This window comes from Natator depressus, chromosome 8 (genome assembly GCF_965152275.1).
Source record: "Natator depressus isolate rNatDep1 chromosome 8, rNatDep2.hap1, whole genome shotgun sequence".
In the NCBI taxonomy this organism is placed as follows: Eukaryota; Metazoa; Chordata; order Testudines; family Cheloniidae; genus Natator; species Natator depressus.
In genome coordinates, this window is record NC_134241.1 from 97289347 (window position 1) to 97304773 (window position 15427).

General features: G+C 48.9%; 1 protein-coding gene across 1 annotated transcript; it reads left to right on the forward strand.

Annotated features, from left to right (window-relative positions):
- Window positions 1–202: 202 nt before the first annotated feature.
- Window positions 203–4275, forward strand: DMRTA2 (DMRT like family A2). The gene is made up of 2 exons (XM_074962316.1): window positions 203–1648; window positions 2731–4275. The coding sequence occupies exons 1-2, from the start codon at window positions 1153–1155 to the stop codon at window positions 3597–3599; spliced, it is 1365 nt and encodes a 454-aa protein (XP_074818417.1). The 5' UTR covers window positions 203–1152; the 3' UTR covers window positions 3600–4275.
- Window positions 4276–15427: the final 11152 nt, after the last annotated feature.

The following is a 15427-nucleotide window of genomic DNA, read 5'->3' on the forward strand; positions in this document are numbered from 1 at the left end:
ACGTAAGGAGCAACAATAGAGCAAGTGATCGCGGGCGCCTCGGCGAAGATCCCTATCTCCTGGCAACTCTCGCCCTGCAAGTGTCACACATGCGAACTTGAGCTGAGTGCGGGGGGACCGGAGTGGGGCTGGGCGCTGGAGTTCTGGGCGGCTGGCTTTCCCCGGGGGGCAGGAGGGGAGATGATTAGAGAGGGAGGGTGAGGCTCTTTCGCTGCGTGCCAGGGGAAGTTTGAAGTTGCAGCTGCCCGAGTCCTGGGAGCGCTAGGGCTCGGGGGTTGGCGGGTTGTGTTTTCTGCTGTGTATTTGATTTAGGCGGCTCTGCTGGGTGAGTGGTGCAGTTATCCTGCGCGGTCGCCGGGGAATATCACGTTCAAGGGGCAGAGCTAACTTGGGTGGTGGTTGTTGGGTTTTTTGTTTTGTTTTGTTTTTTTGCAGAGGACTTTTCAGTTCGTGACAGGGTTGGTTTCTCTTCGATCCTTGACCCCGTTGGCGTTGTTGGCAGGGGGGCAGGAGGCATTGGTCTGCCTGACTCAGGTCCCGGTGGCTGGTAATGGTGGTTGCTGTTTTTAAAGGTGTCAGTGGATCACTGCAGGGGGAAACGTGATTGGTAAAACTTTTTTTTAAAAAATAAACTAAAATTAAAGGGACTCGGGTTTGACCTGGCGGCAGGAAATCGGACCGGTGTGAGCAAGGGAACTCTCTCTAGCCTGGCGTCCTGCGCGCTCTGACATGGGCTTGGCAGCGCCCTGCCAGAGATGCATGGACAATAACGGAGCCCAGGGGTTTTAACTCTCTCCGCAGCGAGAAGCCGGTTTCTCCAAGGACTGCAGTTTGCTCTTGAGGGACTGGACGAGAGAAAGGCGGGGGGCGAGGAGGGGAGTTCGTTTGAGCGGCATTTCACCCCCTGCCAGGGCTGGGGCGCGAGGGCGACTTAACAGATACCCGCTTTTGCTAGAGATCCGGGTGTTTATCGTGCCGGCGTCTAGGCAGGCATTACGAGGATCCCGGTGTTTATAGTGCCCGCCCCTGGGGGTTTACTGGAGAGATCCGGGTGTTTGTAGCGCCCAGGTCTTGGTGGGTATTGAAGGGATTCCCTCGGAGGGGCCACTGCTTTGGGGCAGTGCTTGTTTCTGGGTTCTTCCCGTGGCCAGGATGGAGCTGAGATCGGAAATGCCCAGCGTCCCCTCGGCGCCCCCCAGCTCGGTGCCCCCCAGCTCGGTGGCGGCCGCGGCGGCGGCGGCGGCCGCAAGCTTGCCGGTGAGCGTGGCCGGCAGCCTCCTGCGGGGCCCCCCGCTGCTGCTGCGGGCGGCCGAGAAGTACCCGCGCACGCCCAAGTGCGCCCGGTGCCGCAACCACGGGGTGGTGTCGGCGCTGAAGGGCCACAAGCGCTACTGCCGCTGGAAGGACTGCATGTGCGCCAAGTGCACCCTGATCGCCGAGCGCCAGCGCGTCATGGCCGCGCAGGTGGCGCTGCGCCGCCAGCAGGCGCAGGAGGAGAACGAGGCCCGCGAGCTCCAGCTGCTCTACGGCACCGCCGAGGGCCTGGCCCTGGCCGCGGCCAACGGCATCATCCCGCCCCGGCCAGCCTACGAGGTCTTCGGCTCCGTCTGCAGCGGGGCCAGCGGCGAGGGAGGCGCTGGGGGCTCGGGTAAGGGAGCGACCCCCTCCAGGACAGGCTGCTACAGGGACTATCTAGCTATCTACCCCCTTACACACCGTCCATCCCCGTACACCCCATCTATCTGGCTATCCCCATACCCCCCCCCCATCTATCCATCATCCATCCCCATAAACACCATGTATCTGTCTATCTATCTACATACATCCCATCTGTCTATCCCCATACACCCCCTCTATGTATTCATCATCCATCCCCATAAATACCATCGAATCTATTTCCATCCACCCCATCCAATTATATACCCCAACTATCTATCCATCTACATTCATCCCATCTGACTAGCCCTCCCTATACTGTACTATCTACCGCTCCCTCTCCATACACCCAGTCTGCAGATCCCCATACACCCCTTTTATCCCTACCTCTCCATACACATCTATCCATCCAATCATCCCTATATCAATCTACCCCTCCTCACAGGCCCCATCTGTCTATCTATCCCTCCACACACCCTCTATCCATCTATCCCTATACATATCCATCCATCCATCCATCCATCCCATACACCTATTTATCCATCCATCCTTCCTGGCCTAATCATGTCAACCTCTCTGATTTATACGGATGGGGGAGGGGCAGCTGATGGAAAACCCACACTAGGTGATTGAGTGATTGAGTGATGCCCAGCGAGGGCATCTCCTTGCTTCAGGCTTGGGGGCTGGAAGGAAAGTTGTCCTCTGGGGAGGGACTGAATCCAAGCCAGAGTCCAGGCCGCAGCCCCGCAGGGCAGGAACTGGGTCCCCACTCTCTGTGTCCTGAGACACAAAACTGTGTCAACGAATGAATAAATACTAAGTGCCTCCAAGTATCTCCGGTGGCAGAAATCCAAGGGGCTGAGGATGGGTGGGAAGGGGCCTGGGGACCCAACCTGGAGCTGCTGGGGCCCTCTTGTCTCTATGGCCAGAGCTGTATCTGCGTTTGTTCCAGGCCTTTTCTCCCTAGGCCCAAGAGGCTCCCCGCGGCCCGCTGCTCTGCGGGGCTGCGGGGCAGGCGGCGCCGGGCCGGGCTCCGGCCGCTGCACTCACTGGGCTCCTTGCTTTCCCTTGCAGACTCCAAGCTGCAGAAGTTCGAGCTGTTCCCCAAGACGCTGCTGCCCAGCCGGGCTGTGACCCCGCAGCAGGCGGGCGGGAAGCCCCTGTCTCCAGATGGGGAGTCGGTGCCGGGCACCTCCTCCCCAGAAGCTCGCCACGGCTCGGGCTCGGAGAACGGGGACGGCGAGTCCCTCCTGAGCTCGCCCGTCTCCAAGGGGCCGAAGGAGGGCGAGGAGAGCCCGGGCTCCATCAGCCCGCTGGGCTCCGACTCGGGCTCGGAGGCCGAGAAGGACGAGCAGGACCCGTCGCCCTCGGCCGGCGGCCGCCAGCGGACTCCCATCGACATCCTGACGCGGGTCTTCCCGGCGCACCGGCGCAGCGTGCTGGAGCTGGTGCTGCAGGGCTGCGGCGGGGACGTGGTGCAGGCCATCGAGCAGATCCTCAACAACCGCGGCCCGGACAAGGGGCCCGAGGAGAGCTGGGCCCGGGACGGCGCCCTGCAGCCCAGCCCGGCCGCCGCGGCCGCCCACCACCGGCCCTTGATCGCCGGCGCCATGAGCCCGGCCATCGGCACGCTGGGCAGCCGCTCCGCCTTCTCGCCCCTGCAGCCCAACGCCAGCCACTTCGGCGCCGAGGCCAGCGCCTACCCGCTGGGCACCCACCTGGGCCTCAACCCCCTGCGCCTGGCCTACTCGGCGCACAGCCGGGGACTGGCCTTCATGGCCCCCTACTCCACCGCCGGCCTCATGCCCACGCTGGGCTTCCGGCCGCCCATGGACTACGCCTTCAGCGACCTCATGCGGGACCGCTCCGGCGTGCACAAGGAGCAGGTCTACTCCAGCGGCCTCTACGGGCCCATGGTCAACAACACCCCCGAGAAGCAATAGACTGAGCCCCCTGCTGCGGGGGCAGCGCCCGGCCGGCCGCGGGCACCGCGCTGACGCCAAGGACACGCTCCCTCCTTGCGTCTCTTGACAGCTGCCAAATCACAGCTCACGCCTTGCACCCTAAGGGACTCTCTGAAGATATAAATATAGAGCGAGAGAAAGAGAGGGGACTATGTGGACACCGATTGATTCGCTCCCTTTCGCCTTGCAGCCCATTCCATTGTAGGGCAGGGCGCAGACCCCCTGCTGCACGGAGCAGAGTGTGGGGCAAAGCTGGCAAATAATAGGTGTATTAAAAAAAACAGGTTATAAAGGTGCACTTTCATTGTTGAGATGTTTGTCACGCTCTTTGTTGCTTATGGCCATAAGCATGGATATCCTTGGTGAATTGTGAGGTATATATATATAATATATATATATATGTATTCTAGCAAGTGTATAATGTTATAAAATGGAAATCTAAGTTATTAATGTAACTTGTAGGTGAACTTGGTATTAGAGCTAAAGGTTAGACAGCTCTCATTGTAATACTTACCAGGTATATAGATTAAATATATTGTAAAATTGAAAAGCCTTCCCGCCCACCCCTTCCAAGAAATGTTATAATCTGTATATAACATTGTAAAGTAGATATATTTGTAACTGTCCGTAGGACCCAGCCGCCAATGCTGTATAACGGTTTAATGAGCCTCTTCATTTGTGATCCGCAAGAAAATTTCTTTCTGGTTCCAATGTAGCAAACTTCTTGCCGTTTCTAACCATTACTTTCTGTGTTTCCATTTCATAGAAATACTAGAAATAAATGTTATTTTCTATTAAAAATCAGTCTTACAAATGGCTAATGATATTTTATGGAACAATGTTTTGGCAAACAAGTAAAGTCAATATTTAAGGCAGATTAATGCAAATAATTTAGGAACTTTCTGAACATGTTTGTTAAATTTTATGTCATGGTTGAAGCAGACAATCTGATGAGCATCTATACATTTAAAAACACACACACACAAAAACAACAACCCGTAGCATACAGAGATTTACTTGTCCATCAAAATGTCAAATCATTGTATTTCTAATTCTTCATTTTTTATTTGTTTAGGAAAAAATTTCTCAAGTGCATTTTTAGGGGATTTTCCAGTTTGGAGCTTGCTGTTTTCTTCCCCGTATCTAGACAATCTGACATTATCCCAGGGAAAGGCAAAGAGTATTGTTAAAATAATTGTGTTCGTTGTTGCTGGATCATTCTGCGACTGCAGCGATGAAAGGGGAACCATTTCTTTTCATTTGATGATTGCAGTGCAGATTTCGATTGCTTCTATATGATCAAGATAAGAAACGGCAAATAATAATAAATATTATTAAAGACAGGTTGTTTAAATAGCAAAACTCTGTTCCGGAATCAAATCGGGCAGAACGAAATCAGCGTGTGGAGTTTAAAAAAGCAGCCCTCTAATTAATTTCACATCAGGGCCGATCCTGATGTCCTAAAACGCCCATTAATTTCAGGAGGAAGGGTACACGAACGGCACTATTTATCAATCGCATTGGCAACAGAGCGTCCGATTATTCTTCAAGGACAATAGAGAAAATCTGCGATTTTTCTTCTTTCACTGAATATAAGAACGAGCGCAGCAATAGCTTCGGACAATGCCCCCAGCCTCCAAAAAAAAAAAAAAAAAAAAAAAAAAAAAGAAGTGATTGGGGAGGGCGGAGGGAATTTTCTTATCTGTCCGGGGAGCGTTTGGCCCAGGAAAACTATTACTCACAAAGAACAAGTTCAGTGCATGGTTGAATTAAGACTGTAAAAGCTCCTAAAGTTGGTTGGTATGGAAACCTAATCCCACCAAACTGTTCTGTGGCACAGCTGGACTGTTTACTTTCTCACTTCAAATATAACTGTGTAAACATTGGCTTGAAACTGACAGTGCTGTTCCTCTAAACCAGTTAATATATTGGTGTGTATGAGACGAAATGTGTGTCTTCATGGTTACTGAAAGAAGCCCAGGGGTAAAATCAAAGAACCAGAGCGAGTAACGTGCGATCCTTCGTTGCCTTTCACAATTGATCAGGTTGGCTACAATTTTAAGATTGTTCTTTTGGGGAGTAAATATTACAGATTACACCTAGATAAATACTGTTGACCCTGCTCCAACCTGAGAGCAGCCAAATCAATATCACAAGGGAAACTTTTAAAAGTCTCGTGTTCCAAGAGTGGGTGAAACTTAATATTACAACAATAAAACGGTTTAATAAAGAAGGGCTTTAATAGTGAGCTAATTTGATTGAGTTTCCTAATTCCACTTTAATTGGAAAAGGAGTTGTCTGTTTGGTTATAAAGTGCCAGGGTTATTGTAGACTGGGGAAAAAAGATGGACTTTGAGCATCTGAATAAACTTTTTTTTTGGCAGCTGACTTTGCCCAGGATGAGTTTCCATATCTGAGATTATGAATGGGCTACAAAGAGCTGCTATTTAAAGAAATCAGGTTGCCACATTTCTCCCTTTCTAGCCTTGTTGAGAGGGGCTTAGGAGCTGTTGGTTTAACTCAGCTTCCTTTTTAGTTATAAAAGCCATTCTTGTGTAGTTAGCCGAGCCGGACAATTTATCAGAATTGTTGCTGTTTCTTGGAGGTTTGCTTGAGCCTGGGTTTATACAGCCCAGAATGGGGATCATGATATTTAACTTTCATATGGATAGTTTAGGCTGTGGCTGCTAACTTAAAAAAAAAAAAAAAAGCTGACACATTGTCCCCATTGAAGTAATTCCCGGCCTGGACAAAAAAATAACCCCCCAACAGTTGAGAATGCAGCTGCTGCACACAGGTTCCTCTCTGGAAGCCTGGGGCAAGGCGTGAAATAGTCAGCTCCCCTTTCGAATGAAATTGAATACTTTGCTCCTGAATAAAAATTCGCGGAGCAGAGTATAAATGATTTGCGAGGCAGAGAGAGACTGGAAGCGAGCGCTTGCAAACTTCCCTGTTAATTAAACCTGAGTCCGCCGGTTGCAGGAAGCGGTGGGGCGGGAACAGAGGCTGCTGTACATCCAGTGGGACAAGTCCCGCCGTCATATTAACTGCACTAGTGTTTAATATGAATCAGCCCTAATCCGCAGCATAATAAAGATCAAATTAGACTAACCATTTAGTAGCGAAATGACATTCCTTCACCTAGGCGGAACCCGAGGCGCAGCCGAAGGAGGGAGGCTGAAACCTGCTCTCCAGCCGCCGGCAGCTGGGTGGGACTCTGTCCGGGCTGGGGGGTGGGTGTCAGGGGAAATCAGCCCTTTGTAACACCCCTTTTAAATACGGGCTTGGGGAGTGGTAGCAGGACCGGGAGAAGGGGCAGTTAGAAACTCCAGTATTAAACCCCCCCCCCAGTTCTCCACCCTCTGCCCAATTTGCCGCGTAACCCGGGCGGGCGCGCGGCATGAAACCGTGCCGCGGTGGGCCCGGTGGCTGCCGACGCGGGCAGCGATCCTGCGCTAGAGCTGGGCGCATGGCAGGCCGGGTGCCCGGCCACAAGCGCTTGTTCAGCGGCAGGCGGTATGTAAACCCAGGGTGGGGTGTTTCCCCTCCAGGCATGGGCCAGCGCACTCCGCCATTCCCAGCACGCAGTCAGAGGGAAGCAGAGCCTTGGCCGCGCGGAGCTTTCCGCCGCAGGGGCGCCTGTCGGAGCCTGCGGGGTATTTTCAGTCAGCTGCCAGGCGCCGCTGGCCTAAAGTAACCGCAGAAGTTACAGGGGGGAAAGTGCCAGAAGACCTTCCGAGCGGGCACAACAACAATCCCTCTTGCTGGCGAAACTTGGTGCAAACTTTGCGCCGTGCCGCGTGTGCTGGGAGCGCAAGAGGCGAGGAGAGCGCGCGCGCGCTGGCCCTGCCTGGAAAGGGGGATTCATTCATTTTAATGGTGACAAAATAATTCCTCCTGTTGGAAGGAGCCAGGCAACTCGTGGGCTCTGAAATCCTCCGGGTAGCCAAGCCAGGGCAGCAGCAGCCCCAATTTCCCTTCCTCTAGGCGTGAGAAAGGACTTGCGAGTTACACCATTTGCTTTGTTTGCTGGCAGTTAAAGCAAGTCGCTCGTAACCCTCTCTCCATAACCCAACCCTGCTACCTATCCCCACCTAGCAGGATCTGGCGCCTCGGGAAACCGCACTCACTAGCTTTGGTTATTGCACACGTGGAGTGCATAATTCCTGAGCACGTTACAGGCCGCGCAGCGCAGTTCGCTTATCCCTGCTGGGGGGATGGCTTCTGTGCAGCGCAGATATGGTATGCATGCGGCGGGATCCTATTGGAATACCTGTCAGGAGTAGCAGGGCAAATATTTGTCATGATTTTATGCCTAGTGTGCTTGGCATGCAAACCAACGGGAAGCCCAGCATTGTCTTAAACGAGAGGGGGAAAACTGGTGTCGATTATCAATCACTTTCACAGATTTTAGCCTCCCAGCGCCGGGAAATCCAGCAGCTGGTCCCAGGATTTACAGTGTGTGACGAAAGCATTGATCTTAGGCATCCGGAGAGCAAGTCACTTTCACACATGCCGCCTGAGGTGGCCCAATACATGTAAAGTGTCTCAGACCCCCCACCGCGTGGTGATTTTCTGATATTCTGGCCTGTAAAACTATCCTCACTGTGTTCTTTGGGGGCAACACTTACCCACAGCGAAACCTCAGGCACTAGAGGCTTATAACACTGAGCAGTATTTGAGTAAATGCAGCTGCCTCGCAGTTCGATGTGGATGTCAGTGCTGTGAATTTGGTGAAAACAATCATTGCAGACAGGAGCCTTTCTCCTCTTCTTCTATTCCCTCACCAAAGGCTATGAGCGCAGGTGTCTTCCTTTCCGGGTATTTCTTTCACAGTGTGGTGGATCACAATTGACTAGCGAGATTTTCTCACGGACATCTCCCTTGCCAGACACAAGCCAGGCAGAAGTTTCCCTTCCTACACCTGATCATGCGGATCCCTCCCCCATTCCTAAACAGGTGGACACCTGCTTCGTTTGTGATCCGGTAACTCGCCAATGGCGACCACAGCAAATGCTTATATGCAAAAGTAATACGAGGAAAGTATTTAACATATTTTATTGTGGAAAAAAGGCAGAGCCCGCACGTTGTGACTGGTCAGCTCAGGAACCACCAGCAAAGGCTCCGTTGGCCACTGTTCGTGAGCTACTGCGAGGGAGAAATGCTTGTGAAATCACCATCGTTCATGCCAAGTGAACTCACGATTTCCAGCATTTGGCTGAGTTTCAGCACACCCAAAGACTGGCTGCGTTAGATTGCTACAGAAGTAAGGAACCCGTTAATGGAGTCACATCAGAGATGAACCTGGAGCGAAGTGCCCTTGGATTGAGTAGTCATTAGAGAGCCTCGACATTTTCCATTCTAAACCTTTAAAAATGAAAATCAGTGAAAACATTCGATATTTCAAAATTTTCTGATTTTTTTTGACACAAAGTTTAAAGCTCGTTTTGGGGGGTTTTGAAACTGTAAAATTAATTTTGTTTTCGTTTTTCTTCTCTTTTTCTTCCTTTCTACCTCTTTTTTGGAAAAGCGTAGTCGTGGCAAGGGGGAAAACGGAGAGAAAGGGGAACAAACGAAAACTAAAACCTGACAATGTTCAGTTTTGATTTCGATTTTTTCACTTAAACATTGGGAAAAGTCCCACTTTTTTAAAGAAAAATTGTGAACATTAATTGTTTAAAGTTATTTTTATGCAACATCATTTTCAGCCCGCTCCAATATTGGTAGTCCCCATGTTCCTAGGGCGGGGAAGGATACATGCAAAGAATTCCCCTACCAGAAGATGACCGGTGAGTTTCTGAGGGCTCCGATGTATTTGTGCTTTAGACATGCAGTTTGAGATACAAAGTCTTGAGAGGAGCCTTAATATTAAGGACATTGGTAAGCTGTGAGAGGAGTTAAGACGGGTAAGTAAATGGGGAGAGAGCTGGATCGTGGAATGTAATATAAAGGGATACCGCTAGAGAAAGCAAACCTGAAAGTAAATCAAACCTTTAATAGTGGTAGATGTGAAGAAAGAGAGGAGAGAACCTTTGGAGTATGTAATAATTTGAAGAGTGTGTCCAGGGTAAGAGACCCGCAAAAAGCGTACACGACAGACTTCTATTGGTATAACAATGTCCACACACCTGAGCAACGACCTAACGACAGGTGTAGACAGCGTTATGTCTGCGGGAGAGCTTCTCCTGCAGGTGGATCAACTACTCCGACTGGAGATGCTCTCTGGTCAGTGTTGGAATGTCTTCACTTTAGCTCTGGGGCGTGCAGCTGTGCCCATGTAGTGTTGTAAGTGTAGCCCTGCCCAGAGTACTGGGCAATAGCCGCTGAGCCAGCACTCTGATCACTGCTACTTCAATTAGTTGCCCCTTGCACAACTGAATACGGGAACTGTGCCAGACTGAGAGATTGAAGGTGGGCTGGAGACCATTAAAAAACTAATCACCTCATTAACTCAGAAGGTACAAAGGCACCAGAAGGAAGTGCAAAGAGAAAAGAGAAAGTGAAAGAGCGGAGGCTGGTAGGGCCATGGACACAGGTGGTCTCTCCCTTGCTGGGCTTAGGAGCCTTAGTGCCCCAGGAGTCTGTTAAAGCTGCTGCACACGCTGTAGGGGATGAATGCTGTGAATACATCACTGGCTGTTTCATCTGAAGCCTTTCTCTGAATAGTTTGTCTGGAAAGAGGCAGGAGCGGAGCTTGCCCTTGCCATGGGATTATTGAAGAACTCAGATATAGTGGTGATGGGGGCCATGTAAGTACCTAGATAGCTTGAATTACAAAAAAACAAGGAGAGGAGTGTGCTTCGGCGATTGTGGCCAGTCCTAGGCACCAAAAATGTAAGTGAGGGTATTTGGGTTATTGAAGGGGTACTGGGGAGGGCTACAAGAGGTATCTGAAGATTATAAGGCTGTGATACTCAGACTGAGGCTGAGGAGTTACCAAGTGGCTCTTCAATGTGTCTCCTGTGGCTCTTTGCAGCACAGGATATTAAAACACTGTGTGATTTAATTATTAGACAACCAGGATGCTTTTACTATGTTATTAATCAATTGTAGCTGATACGATAATAATACTTGGTCATTTTGCTTTGAGAATAATTTCTCTATCTATATCTCTATATATTAGTAAATGAAACAATGAATTCACACTACTGTGGCTCTTTTGGATAATGTTGATTGTTAATTTGGCTCCTGAAATACTGAGGTCTGAGTATCGCTGTTATAAGGTGTTTTCATGAAGAAGGCTTTAGGAGCTGCCCATAGTCAGCGCTGGACAAAACAATAAGAGGGATCTAGACTGCAGTATATGTTTTAAAGAGAATCCTATGAGGACTTTGAGGCTCGGAGAACAGGAATGGCTGCTGTGTAAGAATTAAAATAGATTAGATATTAGACCATAATATAGGAGAATGGTGTAGCAAGAGGTCACCAGCTGAAGCTGGTAAAAGATATTTCTGTAACACTTAACTGCGAATGACCCAAGAACAAGTACAGCCAATGAGATAAAAACACACACTGCATCCAGAAGTGCAAAGAGGCAATAACAGGCCTGCCCCCAACATGCCATCCTGACCTAATTATAAGAAATCCAGCAACACAAAACCTAGGATACACCACATGGGCATGCTTTGTAACTTATGTTTACTTCAGTGGAGCTATGCCTGTTTATGTCAGGTGTGAATTGGGCACACAATACAGACACTACTCTGATTAGACATATAGGTTTGGGGTATCTCAGTTTGGAATGCTGTTTTGAGAAGTATTGGTTTATCTTAGATGCAGATACTAGAATCTTATCTTAGGTAATTGTGACTCCCTGTAGACTCTGAACTGTGAGGGAAAAATAATGCTTCCTGAAGACTATGATGGCACCTGGCGGGCCCATTTTGGTGAGCTGGCAGAGCAAAATGCTGTTTTGTACAGATTCATGGATGAATTCTTTTAGATATGGCTAAGTGTGAGAAGACTCCTGATTCATGTAGTGCTAAGATGGTGGTGGAGGGGAGAAAGAAGAAAGGATTGGGAGAAGAATTGTTTCCTGACACCACATGCTCACAAGGAGGTCTGCCCATGGCTGATCTTCAAGTCAGACCTGGCTGCACTCAGATGACCAGAGGCATAATGGAGTACCAGCCCCAAACCAACACCTTGAGGTGGTTTTCCATTCTCCTAAAGGGCAAGTGGAAGACCAAGGAGATGGCACCACAGATGACCCAGTGGTGATAAGAGTTCTGGAGCAGTGGGACCTGGTCTATGAGAGGCTGACTGACTGGGAGCAGCAACACTGGCATTGAGGCAGTGTTGGTATAAACTGGACCTTTGTGCAATGGAGGAGCCAGGGATCTAATGATCTAGGAGGCGGGGATAGAACAAAGAACACTAATTTCTTGTGGGGAGGGGCATAGGTGCCAAATTGTTGCCCCAGTTTAAGGAGGTGAGGGCATCTGGGATACTGATTCCTATCTCTCAGCCTTTGAAAAGGCCTGTGACTTAAATTGGGTAGACCCCACAGATTGTTTCCCTTTTCTAATCTCCTTGCTCAGAGAGAAAACCCTAGAAGACTTCAGCCAAATGGATAGGCAGACTGTGGGGATCATGAACCTTTGCTCCTTATGTTTTAACTGACCGCCCCCAACTTACAGGAAAATATTTTGGGTTTGAAAGCAGAAGGGGATATATCCATATAGGTGGAAACTGAGCTGGGGAACTACCTCCATAGATAGAGGGTGTCAAGGTTCCTTCCCCACTCTGAACTCTAGGGTACAGATGTAGGGACCTGCATGAAAAACCCCGTAAGCTTATTTTTACCAGCTTAGGTTAAAACTTCCCCAAGGTACAAACTATTTTACCTTTTGCCCCTGGACTTTATTGCTGCCACCACCAAGCATCTAACAAATATATAACAGGGAAAGAGCCCGCTTGGAAACGTCTTTCCTCCCAAAATCGTCCCAAACCCTACACCCCCTTTCCTGGGGAAGGCTTGATAAAAATCCTCACCAATTTGCATAGGTGAACACAGACCCAAACCTTTGGATCTTAAGAACAATGAAAAAGCAATCAGGTTCTTAAAAGAAGACTTTTAATTGAAGAAAAAATAAAAGAATCACCTCTGTAAAATCAGGATGGTAAATACCTTACAGGGTAATCAGATTCAAAACATAGAGAATCCCTCTAGGCAAAACCTTAAGTTACAAAAAGACACAAAAATAGGAATATACATTCCATTCAGCACAACTTATTTTATCAGCCATTTAAACAAAACAGAATCTAACGCATATCTAACTAGATTGCTTATTAGCCCTTTACAGGAGATCTGACCTGCATTCCTGCTCTGGTCCTGGCAAAAGCAACACACAGACCGAGAGAAACTTTGTTTCTCCCCCCCTCCAGTGTTGAAAGTATCTTGTCTCCTCATTGGTCATTTTGGTCAGGTGCCAGCGAGGTTATCCTAGCTTCTTAACCCTTTACAGGTGAAAGGGTTTTTCCTCTGGCCAGGAGGGATTTTAAAGGTGTTTACCCTTCCCTTTATATTTATGACAGAGGGGAAAGGCTGGGGAGTCACTACCATAGATAACATAATATATCCGTGTGTGTGTGTGTGTGTGTGTGTGTTGTGTTCATGGGACCAGAAATTGTGGCGAGTGGATAAGAAACTGAAAGACCTCCATATCACAGGTGGTATGGCTGATCTGCTATCTATATACTCATCTAGTTTTGAATGCAAACCTGAAGGGAAGTAGCCAAAGCATGGGGCTTAGAAGGGAGGATGTAAGGGTACTTCCTAGAAACGTGAAACAAGCGAAACCCAGCTGGCGGGTGTGGCACCCCTAAGTCAACCCTCCAAATAGTGGTTCCAGGGATCTGGGACATTTTACCTGTCAGGGGATGGGACATAGGTGTCTGATGTGTACCCCATGCCTAGATGGGTGGGATACCAGACAAGTCGGGAGATGCACAATATCTTATCACAACTGACTTCACTAAAGATTATTAGCAGGTCCCTTTGGAAACGGATGCCAGGCTTAAATCTGCATTTATCCCCCATTGGGAATCTTTGAATTCTTGCTTTTAAATTCTGGCCTCAGAGGGCCCCCAGCTACCTTTCAGATAGGTTACTGGAGGGGGTAGGTATTTGTACTTTTGTCAGACCAAGGAGGAATATGTTATCCATGTGGAGAGAATGCTCCACGGCATTCAGATGGACTGAATGACTGGCAGGACTGACTGTAAAGGTGGAGAAGTGTAACGTGGGGATGGTAGAAGCGGCCTCTCTTGACCATATAGTGGGAAGTGGCTACATTAGGCTTGAACCTGCAAGGTGGAAGCTATTAAGAACTGGCCCACTCCAGAAACTGAGAAGTCAGCCCAATTCTTTATTGGGATGGCAAGTTATTACAGGAGACTTGTCCCTCCCTTTAGATTCTTGGCTGCACCCATCACTGATTTGTGTAAAAAGGGTAAGCCTGACAAAATGGATCGAACCAATCAAAGTCAAGGGGACTTCTCTAAACTGAGGAAACCCTTAGTCAGATCCAGCTCCGGTAAATCCAGACTTTGGCAAACCCTCCAGGGCTTTTATAGATGCTTTGGATGCCGGGCCAGGTGCTGTGCTGATGCAAACTGATGACAAGGGGGAGAGGCATCTGAGCATTGTATCTGAGCAAGAAATTACTCCCCTGAGAAAAGAATTATGCCACTGTTGAAAAAGGAGTGTCTTGCCATAATATGGGACTTGCCATAATATGAAACTTAGAGTCGTACCTGTTTGGGCAGCATCTTATAGTGTATATCAACCACTTATGTCTCCTTGGTTATATTAAGCAAAAGGATTTAATGCCAAATTACTGAGATGGAGTCTAGAACTTCAAGGCTATGATATGGAAAGTGGAAGTAGTTCATGTTAATGGGACCATATCTGTAATAGCAGATGTGCAATCCCAGAGGGAGATGTGAGAACTTCCCAAGGGTCGGAGGTGAGGTACCCTGCTCATTTCATCTTCATCTGGGGGAGAGATGTGATGGATTGGTATAGCTGTACATCTATATCAAATTGTGACTTTCAGTTTACCTTGTAACTGCCATCTTGAAGAATCTGACCCACATTTTGAGTATGTAACTATAAGTAGAGCTGTCATGGTCAGACCCAAGGCAGTTCATTGTAATGCCTGACACCTCCCTGAAGTGCTAACACAAGTAATCAGTGGTGATTGTCTTCTAATCTGGGGGCCCAACCCTAGAGCAATGGCTTTGCTGCAGAAGAGCCAGGCTGGAGGCAGCTGTTGTTCCCAGTTTGGACTCCAGATGGTTGCAACGTCTCTGCTAATCACCTGACTGGAGTTTTGCAGCTGATTGGCCGCTTACCTGACAGAGGGCAGAAATCTTATTTAAGGGAGGATGTGCTCTAGGCTCTTTCACTCAGTCTCACTAGCTGACCATTGCCAGACAACAGAAGAGGGCAGTAGAGGGGCCTTACCTGCCTGACCTGGCCTGAGGACTCACCAGAAGAGGTAAGCATCAACTCAAGGGAGCGCATACAGGCTTCTGTTTTTTCCTCCTAAAGATCTGTAACCCTTGTATATATTAAGAGTAAATGGTTTCAGAGTAGCAGCCGTGTTAGTCTGTATCCGCAAAAAGAAAAGGAGGACTTGTGGCACCTTAGAGACTAACAAATTTATTTGAGCATAAGCTTTCGTGAGCAACAGCTCACATGCATCCGATGAAGTGAGCTATAGCTCACGAAAGCTTATGCTCAAATAAATTTGTTAGTCTCTAAGGTGCCACAAGTACTCCTTTTCTTTCTAAGAGTAAAT